The sequence below is a fragment of the Artibeus jamaicensis genome, unplaced genomic scaffold, assembly GCF_021234435.1.
Source record: "Artibeus jamaicensis isolate MK-2021 breed Jamaican fruit bat unplaced genomic scaffold, CSHL_Jam_final contig_374, whole genome shotgun sequence".
Classification (NCBI taxonomy): Eukaryota; Metazoa; Chordata; class Mammalia; order Chiroptera; family Phyllostomidae; genus Artibeus; species Artibeus jamaicensis.
Window position 1 is genome coordinate 866,517 of NW_026521808.1, and position 24,909 is coordinate 891,425.

General features: G+C 39.2%; 3 protein-coding genes across 3 annotated transcripts in view; 1 reads left to right on the forward strand and 2 right to left on the reverse strand.

Annotated features, from left to right (window-relative positions):
• Nucleotides 1–23,910, forward strand: part of F8 (coagulation factor VIII) — a 203,053-nt gene extending 179,143 nt beyond the window's left edge. The window contains exons 23-26 of the mRNA XM_053664492.1: nt 11,831–11,975; nt 12,385–12,533; nt 13,352–13,528; nt 21,416–23,910. Coding sequence (XP_053520467.1) covers nt 11,831–11,975; nt 12,385–12,533; nt 13,352–13,528; nt 21,416–21,571 — 627 coding nt within the window. The 3' untranslated portion in view covers nt 21,572–23,910. The remainder of the gene's footprint in view (nt 1–11,830; nt 11,976–12,384; nt 12,534–13,351; nt 13,529–21,415) is intronic.
• On the reverse strand, nt 714–3,778 carry F8A1 (coagulation factor VIII associated 1). The gene has a single exon (XM_037153718.2). It carries the CDS (start codon nt 3,635–3,637, stop codon nt 2,495–2,497), a length of 1,143 nt encoding a protein of 380 aa, XP_037009613.2. The 5' UTR covers nt 3,638–3,778; the 3' UTR covers nt 714–2,494.
• LOC119055500 (histone H2A-Bbd type 2/3-like) lies at nt 4,510–4,863 on the reverse strand. Its single transcript, XM_037153719.2, has one exon. The coding sequence runs from the start codon at nt 4,861–4,863 to the stop codon at nt 4,510–4,512; it is 354 nt and encodes a 117-aa protein (XP_037009614.2).
• Nucleotides 23,911–24,909: the final 999 nt, after the last annotated feature.

The following is a 24,909-nucleotide window of genomic DNA, read 5'->3' on the forward strand; positions in this document are numbered from 1 at the left end:
TGTGTGCAACGTGCTTTTTTTGGACTGTGAGTTAAGGATGGTTTTTTATATGTTTAAAGTTGCAAAAACAAAGAAAACTATGCAACGGAGACCATTTGTGGCCTTAAAAGGTTAAAACATTTCCATCTAGTCCTTTACAGAAAGTCGGTGGACTGGTGGTCTAGTCTAATGGCAGTAGATAGCAGCCAGTTAACATTATTCGGAACCCTTCCAACCCAGAGCTTGCCTAATTTATAAATTCCCATCTTAGTAGCCTTCCTCCAGTGTAGTATTTCTCAAATGTTTTTATATCTTTGCACCACTCACCTACAAAATATTTTTCATAAGAAATATTTATCATAGAAGTCCCTCATAAAGGAGGAAAAGGGGAACCCCCAACACCCTTTAAAGGTCAGTGATTTACTGCCTCCATTTTTTAAAGATTTTACTTATTTTTAGAAGGAGAGTAAAAGGAGAAACAGCAATGTGTGGTTGCCTCTCCACATGCCTCCTACTGGGGACATGGCCCAAATCCCAGGCATGTGCTCTGACTGGGAATTGAACCAGTAATCCTTTGGTTCACAGGCCTGCACTCAATCCACTGAGCCATACCAGCCAGGGCTACTGCCACCATTTTCAAGTTTATAATATTTTAAATGTTAATTTCAAATTGTCAATGAATATTTCAATGATGCAGATCTTCCCCTCTGGTTTTCAAGTGAAAAAGAAGACTATGTCCTTTAAAATATTTATTTTTTGGTCATGTTAGAAATCAGTGTTAATTTTTATATTAAGTTGGTATGTAGCAACAGAACTCTGTCAAAAGCAATGAAATCCAACCTAGGTCCAGCTATCCCTACGATAAAATTTCTGAGGGACATAAATAAATGAGGCAATGGCAAATGGAAAACAGTCTATAGTGCTTCCTAAAATTATACTTGTGTATCCAAATACTTGCCTCTCTGGTAATCCCCTCCACCCACCTCCTCAATTCAAGTTTAGATCAGAGGCCTAAGAAGGACTTTTCTTAAGCCCAAATCCAAATACTATCACATAATTCTTAAGCATTCCTGTCATGAGACAGTAAGGCAGCAGGCCAGGCTTGCAGCCCAAGGTGAGAGGAGTGTTCAGAAAAAGCAAAAGCACAGAGGAGCATGGAAACTTACCACTTTTTCAGTAAACTGGACTAGGCTTTTTGGGCTCCAAAGGACCTTTCTTGGCAGCCAAGTGAAAGCACAGGAATCATGGCTCAATCTGTCTCAAATAGGTGTGTCCTGTAGATCCTCACTTATTGCTTCCACACTGTTGAAACATAAGTACAAAAGAATACCCCAAAAGTCCCACCCATTTTAGGGCACTTAACTCATAGTGACAACTGTCCACATACCCACTCCCCCAAAAAGCTTCAAAACAAAAACCTACTCCCAAACTGTGTCCTTAGATCCATCCTAAAAGATTATACTATATACAACTTCAGTTTAAAAAATGCATTTTCCCAAAGCTGAATGATTGAGATTATACTCTGCAGAGTTCTTATCACTTTTGAAACTGTTAAGAATATAAAACTGAATTTTTTTAAAAAGCAGCTAAGTGGGTTTGCATGTAACATTTGAACCAAAAAGCCTTGGAAATTTGGTGTTTTAAAATGGACCGCCATTGCGGTCTTGAGGAACAACTACACTGGCTTGCATATAAATAATCACACACCAAAGAACCATGCTGATTTTACATATTTGAGATAAATAAGAGTTGCAGAAGACCCCAAATTACCCCCAACCCAACCTTAACCTAGATACATTTGTATTGATATTGTCTCAGTAAGAACCACATCACAAATTATCTCTCTAGATTCCTTGTCTGGCATAGCCCACACACTAGGCACACTGTCAATTTCAAATACATAAATACATCTCAAAACTAAAAAAGAACTGTTTCTGCTTTCTGACTCTTAACAGGTAGATGTTATACCCATTTTATACATTAAGGATATCTAAACCACAAATTAGTATTGTAATGGCTTTATCATGGATTTAGGGGTATAATAATTATTGTAAGAATGAAATGATTCCCACCAACACATATGGGGTGGATAAAACAAAGAAATGGGTGATCACATAGCCAGATATACAAATACACCAAGAAATTAGTCACAATTTTTTAAAAATCACATAGCTTAAATATTTGACAGCTGTGCAAAATAAAATCCTGACAATGAAATGAAGACTGAGGGGTGGGAGGATAGGGGCAGGGCAACGGGTGGAAGAGGAAATGGATAGATAAAAGGATTCTCATATTTATGTTGCAGTTTTAGGGAAGCGAGGCATGTGTTCTATTACGATCTTTTCATATTGTCTTTTTCTCCCACTGCTGTGGGAATAAATCTTTATGGTAGCAAGAGAATAAGCTAAACCAAGGTAGAACTGCTGTGATCAATGTGTTTTATTTTCCCCCAAAAGCAAAGGCAGATGCATGAGGTCTGGTAACAGGCGAAAAGTCACTTGGTTAGTATGAGCCATCAGATCCCCTGTCCTGAGGGGGAGATGGTTTCTTGCAGAACGAGGTGAAGGAGGTGGTTCTGCTCGGCACTCAACAGTGGCCACATCTCCACCTGCAGCGATTTGATGGCTTCCGTGTCCTTTTCGTGGGTAGCCATGACCAAGGACTGGAGCAGCAGAAAGAGCTCCTCGGGAAGCTGGCCACTGGTCTCCTGCCCATGGCTGTCGAAAGCCTCCCAGGAGTACTTCTCCAAGGTGTGGGCATGCTCTGGGAGGAGCTTGGCGGGTGGTGGTTGCAGGAGTAGCAGCAGCAGCACGCGGGATACCTCACAGCGTACAAGGATGTCTGAGAAGGCGCCCAGTACTGCGGGAGAGGGTGCGGCCGCAGAGCCAGCATTCGGAGGGAGCAGCGCAGCCTGCAGGGCTGGGGACGCGCCGAGTCCATGCTGGAGGCCTAACGGCTGCGGCTGTACCTGAGGCTGCGGCTGCAGTGGGACCGGCGGCAGCGGCTGCACCGGGTGGCTGCCGTGCTCCCGCGCTAGGCGTTGCATGCGCGTGAAGAGCGCCAAGGCGCCATTGTAGTCGCGCGACAAGAGCTGGCAGGAGGCGGCGTCGCCGAGTGCTTGCAGTGCGGCCAGGGGCAGCTGGGGCAGCTGAAGTTGAGCGGCGCGCTGGAAGTGGACAGCGGCAGCGCCCGGCTGACCCAGGTCGCGCAGGGCGGCGGCCAGCTCCAGGCAGAGGGCGGCGGCAGCGGCCGGCTGGCCCAACTCAAGGTGCAGGCGCACAGCAGCACCCAGGGCGCTGGCTGCTGCCTGCAGCGGCTCCCCGTAGGCGGCTGGGCAGACGAGGCGCTGGCGCGCATCGCGCTCCTGCCGCAGGAAGAGGCGGGCGGCCTCGGTGAGGGCCAGAGCTTCCCCGGGTCCGTGGAAGAGCGCCTGATGGCAGCGCGCAACCGCCAGCTGGCACCAGGCCGCGTAAGGCAGGCACTCCTGGGCACGCAGCTCTCGGCCCAGTTGTCCGAACTGCTCGCCGGCCTCCGCCACATTAGGCTTCCGCAGGAACCGCTTTTTCAGCTTGTTCGACACCTGCCGATACCTGGCCAGGAAGTCCCCAGCATCCGGCCCCGGGCCCGCGCCTCCCAGGCCGCTCGCAGACGCCGCCATGTTCCCAGGCCGAGCACTTCCGGGCGCGCCTACGCAGCTGGTGGACGTGCGAGTGCCGGCGGTTGGCTGCAACGTGCCCAGCGTCCAGCTGAAGCTAGCCACGCGACCTCGCCCGCACCTAAGCCTGGAGCCCCCTTATTGCCCTAATGATATGCAAAATATCGGGTTCCTGAGGCGGGGCCTGGCCCCGCGCCTCTGTTGCTAGGTGACAGCTTGTTTACCCAGGTTGCTAAGGGTGTTTCCTAATATCTCTCAGGGACCAGGAGTCAAACTGAACTCCTGATCCCGTGTGACCATCATTCGGATTTCGGATTTTCTTGATTGCCCTCCACCCCCACCAATCTTCCCGTCCATCCACTGCCCCATTGGAGTCCACGCCAACCCCTCTGTCCCCTCCATCATCTCGCACCCGAGTTGGCATGACACATTCACCCTATCACGATGCCTTAGCCATGGTCTAAGCACTCCACCCCCATGAACACCATCCTTCGGGGGACTTTGATGGGCTTTGACTTGCTCAGAGGCCATGGGGGAGTCTTCCACACCCCATCCTCACAGCCATCTCAGGCAGCCTCCCCCACCCAGGGCCACACCCTGCACCGGCACCTCCGGAGGCTGCTCCTCTCACCATCCCTGACTCCACCCTCACCCGCTGGCAGACACCACCCTGCCCCGATCCCTCCAATGACTTCTGTCCCTCAACCCCCACGCAGACACAGTGACCGAAGCAGGCACATGGGTTTCTTTCAAGAGTAAACTATTTATTTTCAATAGCTTTGCCCAAGGCACCAGCCAGGCTTGGGCTGCTTGGGCTGCAAAGAGGCCTGGCGCCCTGGGGTTGAGGCCCAGAGAACCCATGTCCAGTTGGGCAGCTACTGCCAGCCCGGGGCCACTAGGGAAACGATGACACCCTCAAAGAAGACACTGATCAGGGCGTTGTTGTGGATGGCCATGTCCACCAGCTCTGGGGTGATGCGCCTGCAGCCGCTCCTCTGGGCCTCGTTCCCGGCCAGCTGCAGGACAGTGGCGGTCAGATATTGTATGATGGCAGCAAGGAACACGGGTGCGGATGAGGTCAGATGCCGGGCGTAGTGGCCTTCGCGCAGGAGGCGCTCCACGTGGCTGACGGAGAAAAGCAGCTCAGCTCTGGAGGTACGGGTGCGGATCCGCCTCTGGCTATGGTGACCGGTACCAGACGACCCCCTACGGCTCCTTCGACCAGGCATGCTGGGTGTTGGGTGCTCTTGCTCCCACCGGCCTAGCTCTGCAGTGTGCTGCGGGGTGCTGCGGGGTGTCTCCGTGCGGCCAGGTGAGGTCAGGTGCGGTCAGGTGAGATTGGGCAGTTGGTCCCAACGTCTCTGAACGGCCAGTACACAGGCCCCTGCTGCGTATCCTAGCAACCACGGGCCGGCCCCTGGTTGGTGGAGGCACAGGCTGTGTGACACCCCCGAAGTTCCATGAGGTTACTGCTTTGCCATTGGCCCTTGTGGGCCTGGGCCTGCCAAGCAAGGGCGCTTGGTGGCACCCTGCGCACGCGGCCCACTGGGCCGTCTCTTCGACGGAGCTCTCTGTTTCCTCTGGCCAGGAATGTTGTACGGAAACAGCAACAAACATGTATGATCCCATGGCACCAGGTCAGCACTCGTGGTGTTGGGCGGCCATCACAACTGTCTACTTCCATGACGTTGGGACCACCCAAAAAGAAACCCCTGCACCCATCAGGCAGTCATTCCCCACTGCCCACCCCTTGCCCCGCTCCCCCTCCCCTGGCTGACAACCTCTCCTCTCCCCGAGAACCCAGGCAAATAGGAGCCTGCTTCCTGTGCATAGAGGTGTGTCCACTCTAGAGACTTCTAGAGATGCAATCATACAACGAGTAGGTGGCCTTTTGTGTCTCTGGCTGCCTTCACTTAGCATAATGTTCTCCTTATGGTTCACTCACATGCCAGCATGCATCAGCACTTGAGACTTCCATTGTGTGGATGGACGACGTGTTGTGCACCTGTTCATCAGCTGATGGCCTTTTGGGTGATTTTCACCTTCTGGCTGTTGTGACTAGCACTGCGGTGAACATTCCTGTACAGGGTTCTGTTTGAACACCTGTTTTCAGGTCTTCTGGGTATATATCTAGGAGTGGAATTGCTGGGCCATAAGGTAATTCTGTGTTTAACTTGCTGAGGAACTTCCCAACTGATTTCCACAGTGGCTGTGCCACTTTGCACTCCCAGTGAGAGTGTATGAAGGTCCCACTTTCTCCACATCCTTACCAGCACTTGTTGTTTATTGATTTATTGATGATACCCATCCTGACAGGTGTGAGGTGATACCTTATTGTGGTTTTAATTTATATCTCTTTGAAGAGTGGTGACATTGAGCATCTTTTTATATGTCTATTGGCCATTTGTATCTCCTCTTTGGAGAAGTATTTATTGAGGTCCTGTAACCATTTTTTAAATCAGATTGTTTGGGTTTTTGTTTGTTTGGGGGTTTTTTGGTGTTGACTTTTGTAAGCTCTTTACAAAGTTTGGATATTAACCTTTTATCAGATGTATCACTACATATGTTCTCTCATTCTGTGGGTTGTCTTTTTATTTTGTTGATGATTTTCTTTGTTGTGCAAAATCTTTTTAGTTTGAGGTAGTCCCATTTGGGTTGTTGTTGTTGTTGTTGTCGTTATTGTTTCTTTGCCTTAGGAGATACATCAGTAAAAATATATAGTGCTATGAGCAATGTCCAGGATTTTACTGCCTGTTTTTTCTTCTAGGATTTTTATGGTTTTAATTCTAACATTTAAATCTTTAATCCATTTTAAATTTATTCTTGTGTGTGGTATAAGAAGATGGTCTAGTTTCATTTTTCTGCATATATCTGTCCAATTTTCCCAACACCATTAATCGAATAAATTATATTTGTATGTGCTTGCTTCCTCTGTTGAATATTAATTGACTGAAAAAGTGTGGGTTTATTTCTGGGCTTTCTATTCTATTCCATTGATCTGTGTGTCTGATTTCATGCCCGTACCAGGCTGTTTTGACTACCATGTCCTTATACTATAGTTTGATATTAGGTAGTGTGATTCCTCCAACTTGTTCTTTTCTTCTCGGGATTGCTGTTGCTATGTAGGGCCTTTTGTGGTTCTATATACATTTTTTAAATATTTGTTCTAGTTCTGTGATATACAGGAAGGACTAATGGACATGGACAAAAGTGTGGTGATTACAGCAGAGAGGGAGGTATAAGGAGACTAAATGGTAATGGGAAAATAAATAAATAAATAAATAAATAACTGAAAAAAGGTCATACATCATGATCACCTGGGTTTTATTCCTGGGATCAAGGTTGGTGCAATATGCACAAATCAATAAATGTGATACATCACATAAACAAATGATAAAATCATATGATTATATATATCAATAGATTCAGAAAAAGCTTTTGACAAAATGCAGCACCCATTTTTAATCTGAAAAACTCTCAGCAAAGTGGGAATGGTTGGAACACATCTGAACATAATGACAATATCATAGCTAATATCACAGCTAATATCATACCCAATGGCAAAACACTAAAGGCCTTTCCCTGCAGATCAAGAACAAGACAAGGATGTCCACTTTCAACACCCTTAATCAACATAGTACTGAAAGTCCTAGCTACAGCAATCAGACAAGAGGAAGAAATAAAAGGCATCCAAACTCGAAAGAAAAGAGTAAAACTGTAATTATTTGCAGATAACATGATACTGTATATAGAGAACCCTAAAGACTGCACCAAAAAATACTAGAACTGATAAATAAATTTAGTAAAGTAGCAGGATATAAAATAAATATCCAGAAATTGGTTGCATTTAATACACAAGTAATGAACTATTAGAAAGGGAAACTGCGAAACAGTACCATTTAAAATTGGATTTAAAAACATACCTAGGAATAAATTTAACCAAGGAAGTAAAATACCTGTACTCAGAAAATTAGAAGACACTGAAAAAAGAAATTAAAGAAGATACAATAAGTGGAAACACATGCTGTGTTCATGGATAGGAAGAATTAACATTGTTAAACTGTCCATGCTACCCGAAGCAATGTATAAATTCAACGCAATTCCTATCAAAATAATAATGATGTATTTCACAGAAGTAGAACAAACAAGCCAAAAATTTACATGAAACCACAAAAGACCCTGAATAGCCTCAGCAATCCTGAGTAAGAAGAACAAAGTTGGAGGAATTATAGTTACATAATATCAAACTATACTATAAGGCCATAGTAATGAAATCAATATAGTATTGGCATAAATACAGATATACTGATAAACTGAACAGAATAGAAAGCCCAGAAATAAACCCATGCCTATATGGTCAACTAATATTTGACAAAGGAAGCAAGAACATAAAATGGGGTAAAGACAGTCCATTCAATAAATGGTAACAGGAAAATTGCACAGATACATGCACAAAATGAAACTAGACCAGCTTTTTACACCACATAAAGAATAAACTCAAAATCTATTAAAGATTTAAACTTAAGGCTCAAAATAATAAAATTCCTAGAAGAAAGCACAGGTAGCAAAATCTTAGACATTTCTCTTAGTAATATTTTTTCTAATATATCTCATCAGGCAAGGGAAATGAAAGACAAATTGGACTACATTTAACTAAAAAGAAACCATCAACAAAATGAAAGACAACTGAATGGGAGAACATATTTGCTAATAATACATCTGATAAAGGGTTTATATCTGAAATTTATAAAGAATTCATACAACTCAATACCAAAAAACCCTACAAACCCCAAACAATCCAATTAAAATATGGGCAAAGGACCTGAATAGATACTTTTGCAAAGAGGACATATGGATGGACAATAGACATGTGAAATGATGGTCTATATCATTAATCATCAGAGAAATGAACATGAAAACCACAATGAGATATTGCCTCACATGTGTCAGAATGGCTATCATCAATAAAATAACAACAAGTGTTGGCAAGATGTAGACAAAAGGGCACCCTCATCCACTGTTGGTGAGAAGGTGCACTGGTGCAGCCACTATGGAAAACAGTATGGAGGTTTCTCAAAAAATTAAAAATGAAACTGCATTATGACTCAGCAATCCTACATTTGGGTATATATCCAAAGAAGCCCAACACATTAATCTGGAAAAATATATACACCTCTATGTTCATTGCAGCATTATATATAGTAGCCAAGCTATGGAATAAATCCATGTTCCCATCAATACATGAGTGGATAAAAACCTGTGGTACAGGTATGCAATGGAATATTACTCAGCCATAAAAAAGAACAAAATCTTACCATTTGCAGAGGCATGAATGGGAAAAATAAGTCAGACAAAGACAAATACCATATGATTTCACATATAGGTAGATTCAAAAAAACAATATAAACAAACAAAACAAACACATCCACATATTCAGAGAACATGCTGATGGTTGCCAAACATGAGGAAGTGGGACATGTGATGAAAAAGGTGAAAGGGATTGAGAATTACACATTGTACCAGTCAGAATGGCCGTCAAAAACAAATCAACAAACAACGAGTGTTAGGTTGTAGAGAAAAGGGAACCCTAATACACTATTGGCAGGAATGAAGACTGGTGCAGCCACTGTGTAAAGTAGTATGGAATTTCCTCAGAAAACTCAAAATGAAAGTGCCTTTTGACCCAGCAATTCCACTGCTGGGATTATACCCTAAGAACCCTGAAACACCAGTTCAAAAGAAACTATCCACACCAATGTTCATAGAAGCACAATTTATAATCACCAAGTACTGGAAGCAACCTAGGTGCTCATCAGTAAACGAGTGGATCAAAAAACTATGGTACATTTACACAATGGAATACTGGACAGCGGAAAGAAAGAAGTCCTACCCTTTGCGACAGCATGGATGGACCTGGAGAGCATTATGCTAAGTGGTCCTTTAATGGTCCTAGTTTTTAAACCAGGTGGTAAAGGACAAATACCATATGATCTCACCTATAAGTGGAATCTAATAAATAAAACAAAGAAGCAAGCAAAATATAACCAGAGACATTGAAATAAAGAACAAACTGACAGCAACTACTGGGGATGTGGGAGGGGATAATGGGAAGAAAAATTAGTAGGGTCATCAAGGAACATGTATAAAGGACACATGGACAAAGCCAAAGGGAGTAGTGGGGGGGGGGATTGGAGACAGCTGTACTTAAACAATTAAAAAAAAGAGAATTACACATGGTAGTTTCAAAATAGTCACAGGGATGTAAAGTACTGCATAGGAAATATAATCAATAACATTATAATAATTGTGTATGGTGCCAGCTTGGTACTGAAAATATCAGGGGGAACCCTTTATAAAGTATGTGATTGTCCGACCACACTGCTGTACACATGAAGCTAATACAAAATAATATTGAATGTGAAGTGCAATTGAGCAAAATTTTAGAAAAGTAATGCAACCCATATGAAAAAAAGTGTTATTGATTGTTGAGGAAATGGAAAGCTGAAACTTTTATTTCCTTGGTCAAAAGATAAGCTTGTCCATTCCCCTCTTCTTTTAAGTGACATAAAGACATAGTTTGAAAAAACAAAAAAATGAAATAAAATCATAAGGTTTTGTGAGTACTGTATTTTAGTAATGGGATCCACCTGGTTTAATGTAAAAGGGTATTTTCATATCATTAAAATTTTTTTGACCTCTTACTTTGATTATATTGCTACTTGTTTATTTGTGTGATGTTACTTTTGATGCTTCTGTAAGCATTTCTGTTATGTACCACTAACTTTTCTTCAGTTAGCAGGTAATCTAGGGAGGGAGGGAAAAAAATAGAAACCAAATCACTGTGAGAGGTTTTTTAACATCGGTAACTTGAAAACAAACTGAAAAGAAAATAAATGATCCAATTAATACTAAAAAAAATACATTTAGTAGAATTAACCAATGAAACCTTCTAGCACAATTCCTGGCACACAATATAAAGAATTTAGAATTTGTGTAGTCATTAACTATTTGTTGAATTAATACATTGTCACTCTAAGAAGGTTTCTAATCAAGACACATGCACTGAGTAAAAAATGAAGCAGATACATTTATAAAAATAATGCTATAATTTATGGGGAAATGCCATACACTTATTAATATTTTTCTCCCATAGGAGAATTTTTTTAAAAAACAATTTTTTAATTCTTCATAATACTATAACTCTGATATGTGGTTCAGGGTGGGGCAAAAATAGATTTACAGTTGTGAGTACATGAAACAGAGTTTATTTTTATATTATTATTTATTAATGATTGCATTATTTTCCATATGAACAACTATAACCCACTTTTCCCCACCCTGTATAACAAACTTACATTGATTTGTGTATTAGTGTATTCAAGCAGATACAGAGGACCAGATATTTTATGAGATACAATTTTCAACTTTTCTTACACTATATGCCATGTTTTAATTCTAGGTCTTTTCAATTGGCATCACCACCATAGTTCTCAAACTGTGTTCCTTTTCCCTTAAATACATCATGAACTTTATAATGTAGATATGTCAAGGTCCTAAATTCCATATGTTGGATATTAACCATTTTCTCATGAATTCATACATAAAGAATCATTAATTAATTAATGCCCCACAGTTCACACACATGCACACACAGAGCCCACATTCTTTTTTTAAAACTGAGGTGACATTAGTTAGAGCATTTGACTGCAGAGCCCAAATTCTTAGAAGATTGTTGAGACTAGTATGATAAGCTGCTGAGTCCCAGTCTTATTTCACAGCTGACTCTGCCCTAAGCTAGTGCTTCTCAAATTTCATGTTCTCATTCAGTAAATCTGGAATAGGGCCCAAGATATTACATTTCTAATTGCTCCGAAGTGTTGCTGATAATGCTGGTCTGTAGCCCACACTGGATTAGCAAAGCCCTAAATGGCTTCCTCAGTTGTTGGTGAACCTTTTACAGGGCCCCAAAATAGACTACTTCACCTGCACATACCTAATATCTTCCTTTTTCCATTCCTCTTCCTGGTGTTTTTCTCCTGCATGTACTCTATCCTAACACCTGTCTACCCAGAGTGGTTTTGAGTGTTGGTTGCTTTTGAGAAATGCACAAAGCAAAATTAGAGGGAAGATATAATTGGTAGAAATTGCTTTTTGCTCTTTCTTCACTTTCCATGCATCTGTGCTAATCCTCTACAGATTTTCTTTGGCAATGTGGATTCATCTGGAATAAAACACAATATTTTTAACCCTCCAATTATTGCTCGGTACATACGTTTGCACCCAACACACTACAGCCTCCGCAGTACTCTTCGCATGGAGTTGATGGGCTGTGATTTAAACAGTAAGTGCCAAGTCATCTCATCTCCTGCCATCTTCCAACCGTGAGTAGGATAATTAATAAATTGTCTTAGTTTTCCAGAGACTGGAGGTTTTCTCAGCACATAGAACTTTAATGCTAAAACCAGCACAGCCCTCGGCAAATCCAAGACTTGGTCATTCTAACCATGGGAGTCCCCACGGACAGCCGCCTCCTACATTACTATTAATATGGAAAATCGAAATCAAACAAAGCTGAGCAGAGCTGACCAAAAAACAGGGCACATGTTAACAATGACAGAATCAGTACAAAAGTTAATACCTGAGAAATTACAACATGGTGACAGTAGTCCTAGAGTGCCGGTAGAGACAGGTTAGTGGAACCAAGGCTGCCTCTTGTCCTTGTGATTACATTGTGCTTTCATTTCTTTGAGGCTGCAACATTCCACTAGGAATGGAGAGTAAAGCAATATCAGATGCACAAATTACTGCCTCATCCTACTTAAACAATATGTTTGCCGCCTGGTCTCCTTCACAAGCCCGACTTCACCTCCAGGGAAGGACTAATGCCTGGAGACCCCAGGTAAGAGGGAACAAATTGTCTATTTAATTGATGCAGAATGGGAAGTAGTGATTGGGAAACAATAAGGAAAGCCCTTGATTGTTTCTTCAGAGGTATTTCTGTCACCTGGTAGTTCCAAAAGAGTGTCAAGGAAGGTTGACTGTGAACAGAAAAACTCACAGATATTTAGTGGTGCCCTGTGATTTCACACAGCATTTACTGGGGGAAATGATCCCTAACTGCACCATCTGGAAACAGAATCTCTATATGCAGTAATAGGCTATTATCTGTCAAAGAATTGTAGTAGCTAAACTCTAGTTTTACAGAGAGAAATATCAATAATTAGCTCTCTTTCCAGGTTTCTCAGTGCCTCAAAGAAAAGGGTCACAGTTGTGTGGATTTCATTGGGCACAGTTCTTTCCCACAACCACTCAGTATGTGATTTTTTCAATCACTGAATATTTTGGGGGGATGAATGAAGTTAGTGGTCTCTGCTTATGTTATTTGATTTGATTATTTCCTCCAGGGGCTTACTTTAAACAAAACAAGTTATATAACACATTGCTGAACTTGCAATACTGTAGTCAGTCTCTATATGGCTCATATATTCATTCAGCAAACATTTACTAAGCACCTTTTAAATAGCTGACCTGGGGGATACTGAAATAAATAATGAAAATTTTAGCTCTTAAGTTACTTAGAGTCTAAAAAGGGAGGCTGACGAGCAAATGATTAAAATGCAGAGTGTAAGTGCTGTAACATGGTTAATAAGAAGGGATTTGGGTAGCTCTGGGAGCAATTAGTGACCAACAGGATACTAATCTAACTAACTTCCTCAGGTGAATAATCCAGAAGAGTGGCTGCAAGTGGACTTCCGGAAGACAATGAAAGTTACAGGAATAACCATCCAGGGGGCGAAATCTCTCCTTACCAGCATGTATGTGAAGGAGTTCCTCATCTCCACTAGTCAAGATGGCCATAACTGGACTCTGTTTCTTCAGAATGGCAAAGTAAAGGTACGTTGTTATCATAGGAAAGGCACAAATCCATCCTAAAGCTTGATATTTAGAGATATAGCAAGGTTGATACATGATCAAACTTTCAGAGTAAACTTTACTATCTATAGTAATAGAGTGACACCATGAAAAGCATTTTGGGAGGACACAGTGACTCCAATCAAGGGTATATAATCCCTACCAACAACAGCAAAAAAAAAAAAAAGATTTAAATTGAAAGAAACTTTTTTCTTTTCTTCTTTTTTATTGTTGTTCAAGTACAGTTTTCTGCCTTTCCCCCCACCCCAGCCCAACCCCCCAGCCCTCCCCACCTCATTCCCATTTCTACCCCCTCCCCATTATTGTCCATGTGTCCTTTATACTTGTTCCTGCAAATCCTTCCCCTTTCCCCCTGGAATTCCCTCCCCTCTCCCCTCTGGTCACTGTCAGCCTGTTCTCTATTTCAGTGTCTTTGGCTATATTTTGCTTGTTTGTTTTGTTGATTAGGTTCCTATTAAAGGTAAGATCATATGGCATTTGTCTTTCACTACCTGGCTTATTTCACTTAGCATAATGCTTTCCAAGAACTTTTATTTTAAAATAATGATCTTAAATCAGAGCAAAGAAAGGTGAAAATGAGACAATGTAAAATACAGAAACTTTCCTAAGAAAATACTTGTATTAGTGTTGTTATCAGGACACAAAGTTTTGAGCAAAATGCAAAGAAAACTGAATATTAGACTCCTGCATCGAGTAAGTAATGAATCCAGAAGGAGCTAAAATAGATAATGGTGGAAAGAAGGGGAAGGGACTTGTCAAAGAACATGTATGAATGACCCACAGACATGGACAGCAGTGTGGGAAATGATTATGGGAGTGAGGGGTGGGCTGGCCAAAGAAGAGCAAAAGGGAAAAATGGGGACAAATGTAATAGAATAACAATAAAAAATTTTTAAAGAAAAAAATAAAGTAGTTGCAAATAAGTAACACCTCCTGACATCTGGAAGAACCATTTTCAAGTCCACTCTAGAAGAAATCACTCCTAGTTTAGGTCTCCGGGATTCCCACATATTAAAGTAATAAGAGCATAAACATAGATCAACAATCATAAAACACAACAAAACTACTAGAAGTGAGCAGAAACAATCAATACAGATTTAGAACCTGAACAACATCCAATTGTCATTATCAGATATATATTATGAAATAATTATGCATATAATATTTAAAGCAATGAGCTATGGAATCATAAAAATAAATGATAAATTATCTAAAATTATAAGGTAGTTTCTGGGGGAAAACAATACCTTTAGAAATACAAAATTTAATTTAATTGTTGAAGTTTTAAAATAAAAAAACAATAGCAAATTAGGCACAAATAATTTGGTCAATTGGAAGATACATCTGAAGAAATCACCCAGAATGGCACAGAAGATGAAGCATATAAAAAATAAATTAATATAAGTATGGCATGGTGAGAAAGTCTAACATACATAATTGGAATTTCAGAATGAAAGGAAAGAAATAGTGGAGAAGTGGCAAACAAATAAGGATGACCACTTTTGTCATTTCTATTCAACATTGTACTGGAAGTTATAGCCAGAGAAATTAGGTGAGAAAAAGAAATAAAAGGTATCCAAATTAGAAATAATCAAGTAAAACTATTTTCTTTTGCCAATGATATGATATTATATGTAGAAAATCCTAAGGAATCCACAAAAATAAAACTTTTAGAGCTAATAAATGAATTCAGCAAAGTTGCAGAATACATGATCCACACACAAAAATTAGTTGCACAAGCAATGAAAAATCCAAAAAGGAAATTAAGAAAATAATTTTATTTACAATAGCATAAAAAAGAATAAAATATTTAGGAATAAACTTAACCAAGGAGGTGCAAAGCTTGTACACTGAAAAGTACAGAGCAGTGCTGAAAATTTAAAGATAACCTAAATAAATAGAAAGATATCCCAGGTTCATGACTGGGAAGACTTAATAGTGTTAAGATGACAGTACTATCCAAAGATATCTACAGATTCAGTGCAATCCCTATCAAATTCCCAATGGACATTTTTGCAAAAATGGACAAGCTGTTCTAGTAATTCATATAGAATTTCAAGGACCCAGACTAGCCAAAGCAATCTTGAAAAACCAATCTTGGAGGACTCACACTTCCCAATTTCAAAACTTACTACAAAGCTGCAGTTATCAAAACAGTGTGTGGTTGACATAAAAATAGATCAGTGGAATAGAATTGAAGTCCAGAAATAAGTGTACACATCTATGATAGGCTGATTTTCTTTTTTTAAAAAAATTAGTTTTTTGCCCTGGCTGGTGTAGCTCAGTGGATTGAGCTTGGGCCTGAGAACCACACGATCGCGGTTCGATTCCCAGTCAGGGCACATGCTTGGGTTGCAGGCTGCTTCGCTGAAGACCAGTTCCCAGCAGGGGACACATGAAAGGCAACCATACATCGATGTTCCTCTCCCTCTCTCCTTCCCCTCTAAAGATAAATAAATAAATCTTTTTTAAAAAATCAGTTTTTTAAAAGATTTTGTTTATTTTATTTTTAGGCAGAGTGGAAGGGAGGGAGAATGAGAGGGAGAGAAACATGAATGTGTGGTTGCCTTTCACGCGCCCCCTACTGAGGACTTGGCCCACAACCCAGGCATGTGCCCCAACTGGGAATCCAGCGACTCTGTGGTTCACAGACTAGCGCTCAACCCACTGAGCCACACCAACCAGAGCAATAAATTGATTTTCAATAAGCATGCCAAGACCACTCAATAGAAAATGAATAGTCTCTTCAACAAATAGTGTTGGGAAAACTGGATATCCACATGCAAAAGAATTGTTACCACACATCATATAAAAAATAGTTAATGGATCAAATACTCAAATATAAGAGCTAAAACTCTGAAACTGTTAGCAGAAAATATAGGGATAAATATTGATGACCTTGAATTTGACAATGGTTTCTTAGGTATGATACCCTGATCACAAACAACCAAAGGAAAATAGATATAGTAGACTCCTTTAAAAATTTTTCATGCATCAAAGGCTACTTTCAACAAATTGAAAAGACAATCTACTCATTGGGAGAAAATATTTGCCAATCATGTTTGATAAAGGGTCTAGTATCCAGGATATAAAAGAACTCTTAGCCCTGGCTAGTGTAGCTCAGTGGATTGAGTGCCAGCCTGCAAACCAAAGTGTTGCTGGTTTGATTCCCAGTCAAGGCATATGCCTGGGTTACAGGCCGGGTTCCCAGTGGGGCATGTACAAGAGACAACCACATATGGATGTTTCTCTCCCTCTCCTTCTCCTTCCCTTTCCCTCTCTCTATAAATAAATAAAATCTTTTTTAAATAATCTTAAATTCAATAACAAAGCAACAGTTGAATGTAAAAATAGACAAAAGACTTCAATAGGCATTTCTCCAAGGAAAATACACAAATGTCCAAGGAACACATGAACATCGACATCGCTTGTCATTAAGAAAATGCAAATCAAAACCAAAATAAAATATCACTTCACACCCAGTAGTATGGCTATAATTTTTTTAAATACAGAAAATAAAAAGTATTAGTAAGGATATAGAAAAACTTGAACCCACATTCCTGATGGGAATCCAAGATGGGACAGCCACTGTACAAAACATTTTGTTGGTCCCTCAATAAAGGTAAACATAGCATTTCCATATGATCCAGCAATTCCACCACTGGGTACATATCCAGAAGAGTTGAAAATATGCAATTAAAAAGAACTTGGACATGAATGCATTTAGCAGTTATAACAAGATAAAAGTACTGATATATGCTACAACATGGATGAAACTTTCAAATATGCTAAGTAAAAGAAGCAGACATAAAAAGCCACATATTGAATAATTCCATTTATATGAAAACCCAGAATAGGCATATACCTAGAGGCAGAAAACATACTTTAAAATGGGCAAGATGGTAAATTTTATTTTATATACATTTTACCACAACAAAAAGAAACAAGAAGACACATACATTACCATAATAAGGATAATGAATTGACAGCTGATTTCTAAACAAGAATGAAAATCAAGGTGGGGAGCAAGGGGCAGGGGAGGCTGGGATGGGAAAAATAGACAAAAAACTGTACTTGAAAAATAACTAAATAAAATTAAAAAAAGAAAATCAGAAGATAGTTAATAATATTTACAGTAAGGAAAAATCTGAAACCTCCCTGCCAAAATGAAAAAGTCAAGTGAAAATTTATTTAATGAATTAAAGCAAAGGCTAAAAATTTTTTCTACATACATGAGTGATTTTACCATCCAGTAAAATCCCCAACATAAAAATTAATAGGATATTTATTAACCATTTATCAGTAAATTATAAAAATCAAATTAAATTAATTAATCGATAGTAAATATAACTTACTAAAGGGCAAAGGAAAACTTGGAACACCCAAACCCTTTAAGAAATTTCATTGGTGTTTAAAAATCTTTTTACAAAGAAAACTCCAGATCCAGATAGCTACAATGCAATATTCTATCAAATTTTCAAGGGAAAAATAATACCAATATTCTTTTAGAAAAATGGAAAAAATACATATTATCCAACTTCTTATGATGACAACAAAACCCAACAAGGACAATTTTATTAGAAAAATAATAATAGGCTAATTTTATTCATGAATATACATCTAAAATAAAATATGAGCAATATGTATCCAAGTTGGATTTATCCTAGGAATGCAATGTTGGCTTTAACATTAGAAAATTAGTATAGGCCAACACATTACTGGGCTGAAGAAATACATAAGCAATAAATGCTGAAAAAAAGCATTTTATAAAATTCAACATCTGTTTTTAATGAGAAAGCAAAATGAGAGTAGAAGGAAAAATTTTTTAACTATTTCATTTACTTATTTTTAGAGAGAGGGGAAGGGAGGGAGAAAGAGAGGGAGAAAAACATTGATCAGTTGTCTCTCACACGCCCCCAACCAGGGACCGGGCCGCAGCCCAGGCATGCACCTCCACACTGGGAATAGAACCAGCAACCTTTCGGTTTGCAGGCCGGCACTCAATCCAGTGAACCACACCAGTCATGGCTAGAAGGGAAATTTCTTAATTTGATAAGGGGTATACACAAAACTCTTACAGCAAATACATTTTAGCTGAAACACAGAGAGCTTTCCCTTTGAGATTGAGAATTAGATAAGGATGCCCACTGAACCAATTATGTATTGCTGCATAAGAAACCACCCAAAAACTTGGTCAGAATTTTGTGGATCAGGAGTTTAGGTCAATCTGGCTGGCTGGTTTGTCTGTGATCCATGTGACTTCAGTGGGAATAGAGAGATGGATCCACTTCCTAGATGGCTTCCTCCCTCACAAGTCTTGATGTTTCTATTTACACTGTATCTTTTCAAGGCCTAAGTCTTTCCATACAGTTTTCAAATATATATATTGCAAATAAAACCATTGATAACTCACCTACAGAATAACTAGAAGATAGAAAATACTGTAAGTTTCAATTTGCAAGTAAGTAGGAAATAAACCTACAAAGCTAACTGACCTAGCTCCAGAACTCACTCTGAAGTTCAGAAAAGACTGTGAAAAAAAAAGAGGAAAGGTCAGTGTAAGACCTAGTAGTGGTAAAACACAGATAAAATCACTTCTAAAAAAAGAAAGTCACACCCTGAGTGATGAAACACCGATATTTGAGACCTACTGGATCATAGCATTGGCTCGTGGAGAACTGAAAGGAAAGAGATTGAACGTGTGTAGAACTGATTTTCAAAAGCGCTTTTTTCTGTTGAAGGGAGGTACATATCTTGGAGGCTTGGTGATGAACAGAAAAAAAAAGTCAAATGGTGGAAATTAAGTGTCTTGTAAAACCAAAAACAAATTACAAAATCACAAGAAACAAACCTCTTACAGCCCCATTAAAGAAATAAATTGCGTTTCATTTTATCAACAGTAGGGGGTACTCCTGTACTAAGAAACCGAATACATCTCCCGAACCTTTTACAAAAGCACCTGTATTGCTGGAATAAGAAAATATAAGAATTTCTAAATGTGATTATGTGTTTGATTCAGTCTCTTGTGCCTCTGCCTTCTGCCGTGAGATAAAAATGTGAAAGAAATTGCAAGATTAGAAAATCAATTTGAATCTATCAATATACTATGTAATTCTTGTAAGGAACTTGAATGGATACTAAAATCTTTGAATAAAAGCTTAATGAGGAACAGATTATTTACATGGTCTCAGAGATTGTTTGTTAGGAAAGGGAAATAATCACCTTTATAACAGAGAGATCTGGTGGACACCACCTTAACCAAGTGATCAAACGTTGTTATCAATAGTGGGACAAACTGCTATCATGTGTCCCCTGATGTGATGTAGTAGGAAGGACACAGCACCTATGATAGTATTCTCTAAAAACATTCAACCAAAATCTAATGAGAAAACAGTCACAGAAATTTAGAATGTGGGACATTCTACAGCACAATGGTCCTGGACTTTTAAAGATGTCAGTGCCCATTCCTGGCTGGTGTGGCTCAGTGGATTGAGCACCAGCCTGCAAGCCAAAGGGTCACCAGTTGGATTCCCAGTCAGGGCACATAGCTGGGTTGTGGGCCAGGTCTCCAATTGGGGGTGTGTGGGAGGCAACCATACATTGATGTTTCTCACCCTCTCTTTCTCCCTCCCTTGCCCCTCTTTAAAAATAAATAAATAAAATCTTTTTTTAAAAAGTAAGTGTCCAAAATTTCCAAAGTAAATGTTTCAAATCCAAATAAATAAATAGATAGATACATACATACATACATACATTGAAATATCAATATCATGAAGGACAAAAGAAGACCAGAGAGGAGGCTCTTTTACAATAGATTAAAGTGGATTCAAAGAGATATACATTAAAGCAATGTGTGACCTTTTATCAAATTCTGGATTAGAATAACTATATAAATATATCATTGTGATATCAATATCACATTTGTTAGGTATAGTAATGTTATCCTGTGGTTATGTATAAAAATGACCTTATTTTTAGGTTTGATTTGTTGAAGTATTTGAGAGTAAAATGCCATGATTTTTACAACTTCTCAGGTAGTTCAGAAAGTGTGTGTGTGTGTGTGTGTGTGTGTGTGTGTCTGTGTGTCTGTGTAGAGAAAAAAGTAAATATATCAATATATTAACAATTGATGATCCTAGCTGAATGTTTAAGTGTTCATTTTATTGTTCTTTCAATTTCTTGAAGTTGATCATATTTCAAAATAAAAATGTGGTGGGGGGAATAACCAGAAATAAGTCTAACAGATGTGCAAGCCTCCAAATATAGCTAAACATTTCTTAAACAATGTCAGAACAGGAACCTTAATGTTTCTCAAAATTTTTCTCAAACTTCAACAAATGTTTACAGTGTATTTGCCACATATATACATTACACTATATATTCTACATGTCTATACATTATGCTTTATATTCTATAGTGAGTAAGGGCTCTGTTCTCATGGAACTGATGTTTGGTGATGAAAACAGGGAATAATCAATAACCATGTAAACGAATAAACTAGAAAATACTGGATGCTGTGAAGAAAGTGAAGTTGAGGTTTAGAGTCAACAAGAGTCCTGTTTTATGTGGCATGGATCTCTCTAAAGAGATGGCATTTAAACTGAAATCCAAAAGATAAAAATGGAGCAACAGAAGGTATAAGAGCATTCTGAGCACAGAGAACCAAATATACAAAGGCTCTCATGATGAAAAGAGTTAGCATTGTCCAAGAATTAAAGACAAAGGCCTCCATAGCAGGCAAGCAGGGTACTCTTAATTCTAGATGTCACACCCACATTCCCTGGTCATGTCGAGGAAACCACTTTTTTCCTGTTGGACAACTAATAAATGCTATCATTACTCTTTCAGGTTTTTCAAGGAAATCAAGACTCCTTCAGACCTGTGGTGAACTCTCTAGACCCACCACTGCTGACTCGCTACTTTAGAATTCACCCCAAGAGCTGGGTGCACCAGATTGCCCTGAGGCTGGAGATTCTTGGCTGCGAGGCACAGCAGCTATACTGAGCATAACAAGAAATAAAGTATGAGACCTTTGGCATTTTCAGCAGAATAGTTCTGAGACCTTCATAAATTCTCCTGATCCAGTAAAACAACTATAATATAGAATTTTCTCCATAAAATGTAGTAAAATATAATTGTTTGTATTTTATTATAATCATAGGATTGTCTTAAGTGCCCCCTCCCACCCCTATTAACCTGGTAGCACTAGGATAACCAACCATCCCAGTTTGGCCTGGACTGTCCTTGTTTAAGCAAAGCCCTTGCAGTCCCCTTGCCCCTCCTTCCTAGCCCCAGACCATTCCCTAACTCCAGTCCAGCATGCCTCTCAAACTTGCCTTCTACCCCTGAGCCTGGCCTCTGGGTTACTTCCTGCCCTACATTGCCTTGGCGCTGTCATTTTTCTATGCATTTCAAGTATGCAGTCCAAGCAGACACTACCCTGAAGCTTCCCAAAGGAGTTGTCATTAATCCAGCATTTTATGGGAGTGTTACATCCTATTTAACTCCTAAGCTTTTCTACAGCTGCTTGAAGACTGACTATATATATATATATATATATATATATATATATATATATATATATGAGGAAACCCATCTGGAAAGCATTCTCCTGCTGACAAATTAGGTCTCTCACATAGCCACCACTTCCTCCTCTGTAGAAAAACAATGTATTTAAACTTGGCAGAGATATTCATGATGTAAGCATTTCAGATTAAGCTTTGAATATTTAAAATAAAACTCTCACTTTTTTATTATCCTAGCCAAGCATGGAACAAAACATATTTGGGGATCATATCTCCACAGCCTTGAAAGCAAAAGGCAAAACATTTTAACAGTCTGCAAAATGGAGATAATGTAAGAACTACTATATTAAAATCTATTTTTGGCCCTGGCTCGGTGGGTGGCTCAGTTGGTTGTAGCATCATCCTGTACACCAAAAGGTTGCAGGTTCAATTCCTGGTCAGGGCACACACGTAGGTTGTGGGTTCAATCCAGCCGATTGATGTTTCTCTCTCTCTCTCTCTCTCTCCCCCTTCCTCTCTCTCTTAAATTAATAAATATATCCTCAGGTGAGGGTTCCTAAAGGTTTATTTTTGCCCTCTTAAAAATAGATATAATTATCTTATTTAGCTATTTTGGGGCACTGTTAGTGGCACAGTCTTACCTCAAAAACTAGTGTCATTAAACTGAACCTCATAGATGGGATTCAAGAGCCTCCCCCAAACCCTCTGGATCAGATACAACATTATCTATTAATGCATATGTGCCTTTTTCAGACAGGAATGTGCAAAAATTTAATAAGATTTTAAGGGGTGCACAGCTTTAAAAAAATCTCAAAAAGAAGTAGAAATAAAGCCATTTGGCCCTGGCTGGTATGCTCAGTGGATTAATCATCAGCTTGCAAACCAAAAGGTCAAAGGTTTGATTCCCAATCAGGGCACATGCCTGGGTTTCGGGCTAGATACCCAGTTGGGGGCATGTGAGAGGCAATCATTTGATGTTTCTCTCCCTCTCTTTCTCTGTCCCTTCCCCTCTCTATATAAATAAATAAATAAATAAATAAATAAATAAATAAATAAATAAATCTTTTAAAAAAGCCATTTGGTGTTAATTCTAATAAAAATATATATAATGTTAGAATCACGGAGGTACTGGGAACCTTGATATAAAATGACTATGTCCCCTTGAAATGGTGACCAAGAAAGATAACAATCATAATAGGCTTCTAAAGTACATATTTTTCATATTTCTAGAGAAAAATGAGGAAAATCCATGGCTATCTGGGAGAGGAGATATACCACTGTAATTCTAATAATGCACTCATTTTAGTTTTTCCCTTAGCTAACTTTCTGCTGAACTGACACAACAAGAATGTCATAGAAGGGAAATTTTATACCAGGACTAAAGACTAGAGACCCATTTAGATAGTTGAAATATCAAGTCAGAAGAAAACCAAGCTGGTGAAAACAGAGAGAAAACACTCCAGTCTGTCACATCCACCACACAAGAGGAAACTGCCCCCACTTGCTCCGTAGCCAACAAATGAGGTTTTAAAGGGCTTACTGCTTCTTATATCTGCCTGCTCCCTTCACTATGATACACAAATATCTTCTGGATAGTAAAGGGGGCAAGAGGCAAGGATATGTATGCCCTAGAGCAGGTGGAAGAAACATCCAAACTTTGCAATCCAGGGCAATTTGAAAACAGGAGTTAATAGGATAAGAGAAAATTTTATTGCAATCTCAGAAAAGGCAACAGAATAGTTGTGGTTTTTTCTATGCTAGAGCATTTTCTAATAATCCTGCTTGACCCTAATCTCATCTTTTGGGGGGACTATACCATAGCTGTCACAATGCATATAATCACATTGCGCAACTGATCAAGATGCAAACTGTGAGATTCTTTTGAGGTTAGAGGTTAATTTACAGAAATCAATACATTCTTTTGCTTTATAGCCTGATAGAGAAGTTAACCCCAAAGGTGATATGGTTTTATTTTATGTAAAAGGTTACACACTCTTATGTCTAATTTAATAATCTTTTTTTAAATTAGGGGTTCCAAAGAGTAACGCTATTGGCTGTTTCATTGATTCACAGTAAGTTTTGTTAGAGAATATTCAGGGAGCTTTCGCCACAAAGTACATTCATAAAAGGCAATTGCTATTCAAATTATCTTTGATTAAATCTTAAATAGTATAAATTAATAATCTTGTTTGGCATTCTTTTCCCATTGACTATATACATCTCTATTTCCCAAATGTTCTCAGAACCAGCTCTTTTGTCTTCCTGCCAGTTTCCTCAATAAGCAGTTAAATAAGACACTGACACATACAAACAAATAAACTTTGAGGGTTGTGTTGTTCCACTTGAAATAAAAATGTGGACAATGATATTTAGAATATAGAGGCACTGAATAGCACGATGTATACTTTCAAAAAACAAATTACTGACTTAGAGTAAATTGAACTCAAAGTAAAAAGTGATATGGTTTATGAAATGCAAAATAAAATTTTTTAAATTAGAAATGAAGCCATGGTCCAAAACAAGAGCTGGTATAGATGGAGACTGGGAGATCAATGAGGAGTTTCTGTTCAGCAGGTATAGTTTCAGTTATGCTAGATGAATAAGTACTAGAGATCTACTGTATAATATAGTTTCTATAGTTAATATTGTGCACTTTAAAATTTAAGAGAATAGATCTCATGTTAAGTGTTCTTATCACAATAAAAATTAGAAGTCCTGAAGGAAGGATCAGAGGGGATGTGGTCAAATAAAACAATAGAAAAATTTATTTGAGATAACATAATAATAACTTTAAAATTTTGAATCTTCAGATCAGAG

What these genes read in the sequence shown, in the direction of transcription:
- F8A1 (XM_037153718.2), bottom strand. Translation starts at nt 3,637, where the DNA reads ATGGCGGCGTCTGCGAGCGGCCTGGGAGGCGCGGGCCCGGGGCCGGAT.
- LOC119055500 (XM_037153719.2), bottom strand. Translation starts at nt 4,863, where the DNA reads ATGCCTGGTCGAAGGAGCCGTAGGGGGTCGTCTGGTACCGGTCACCAT.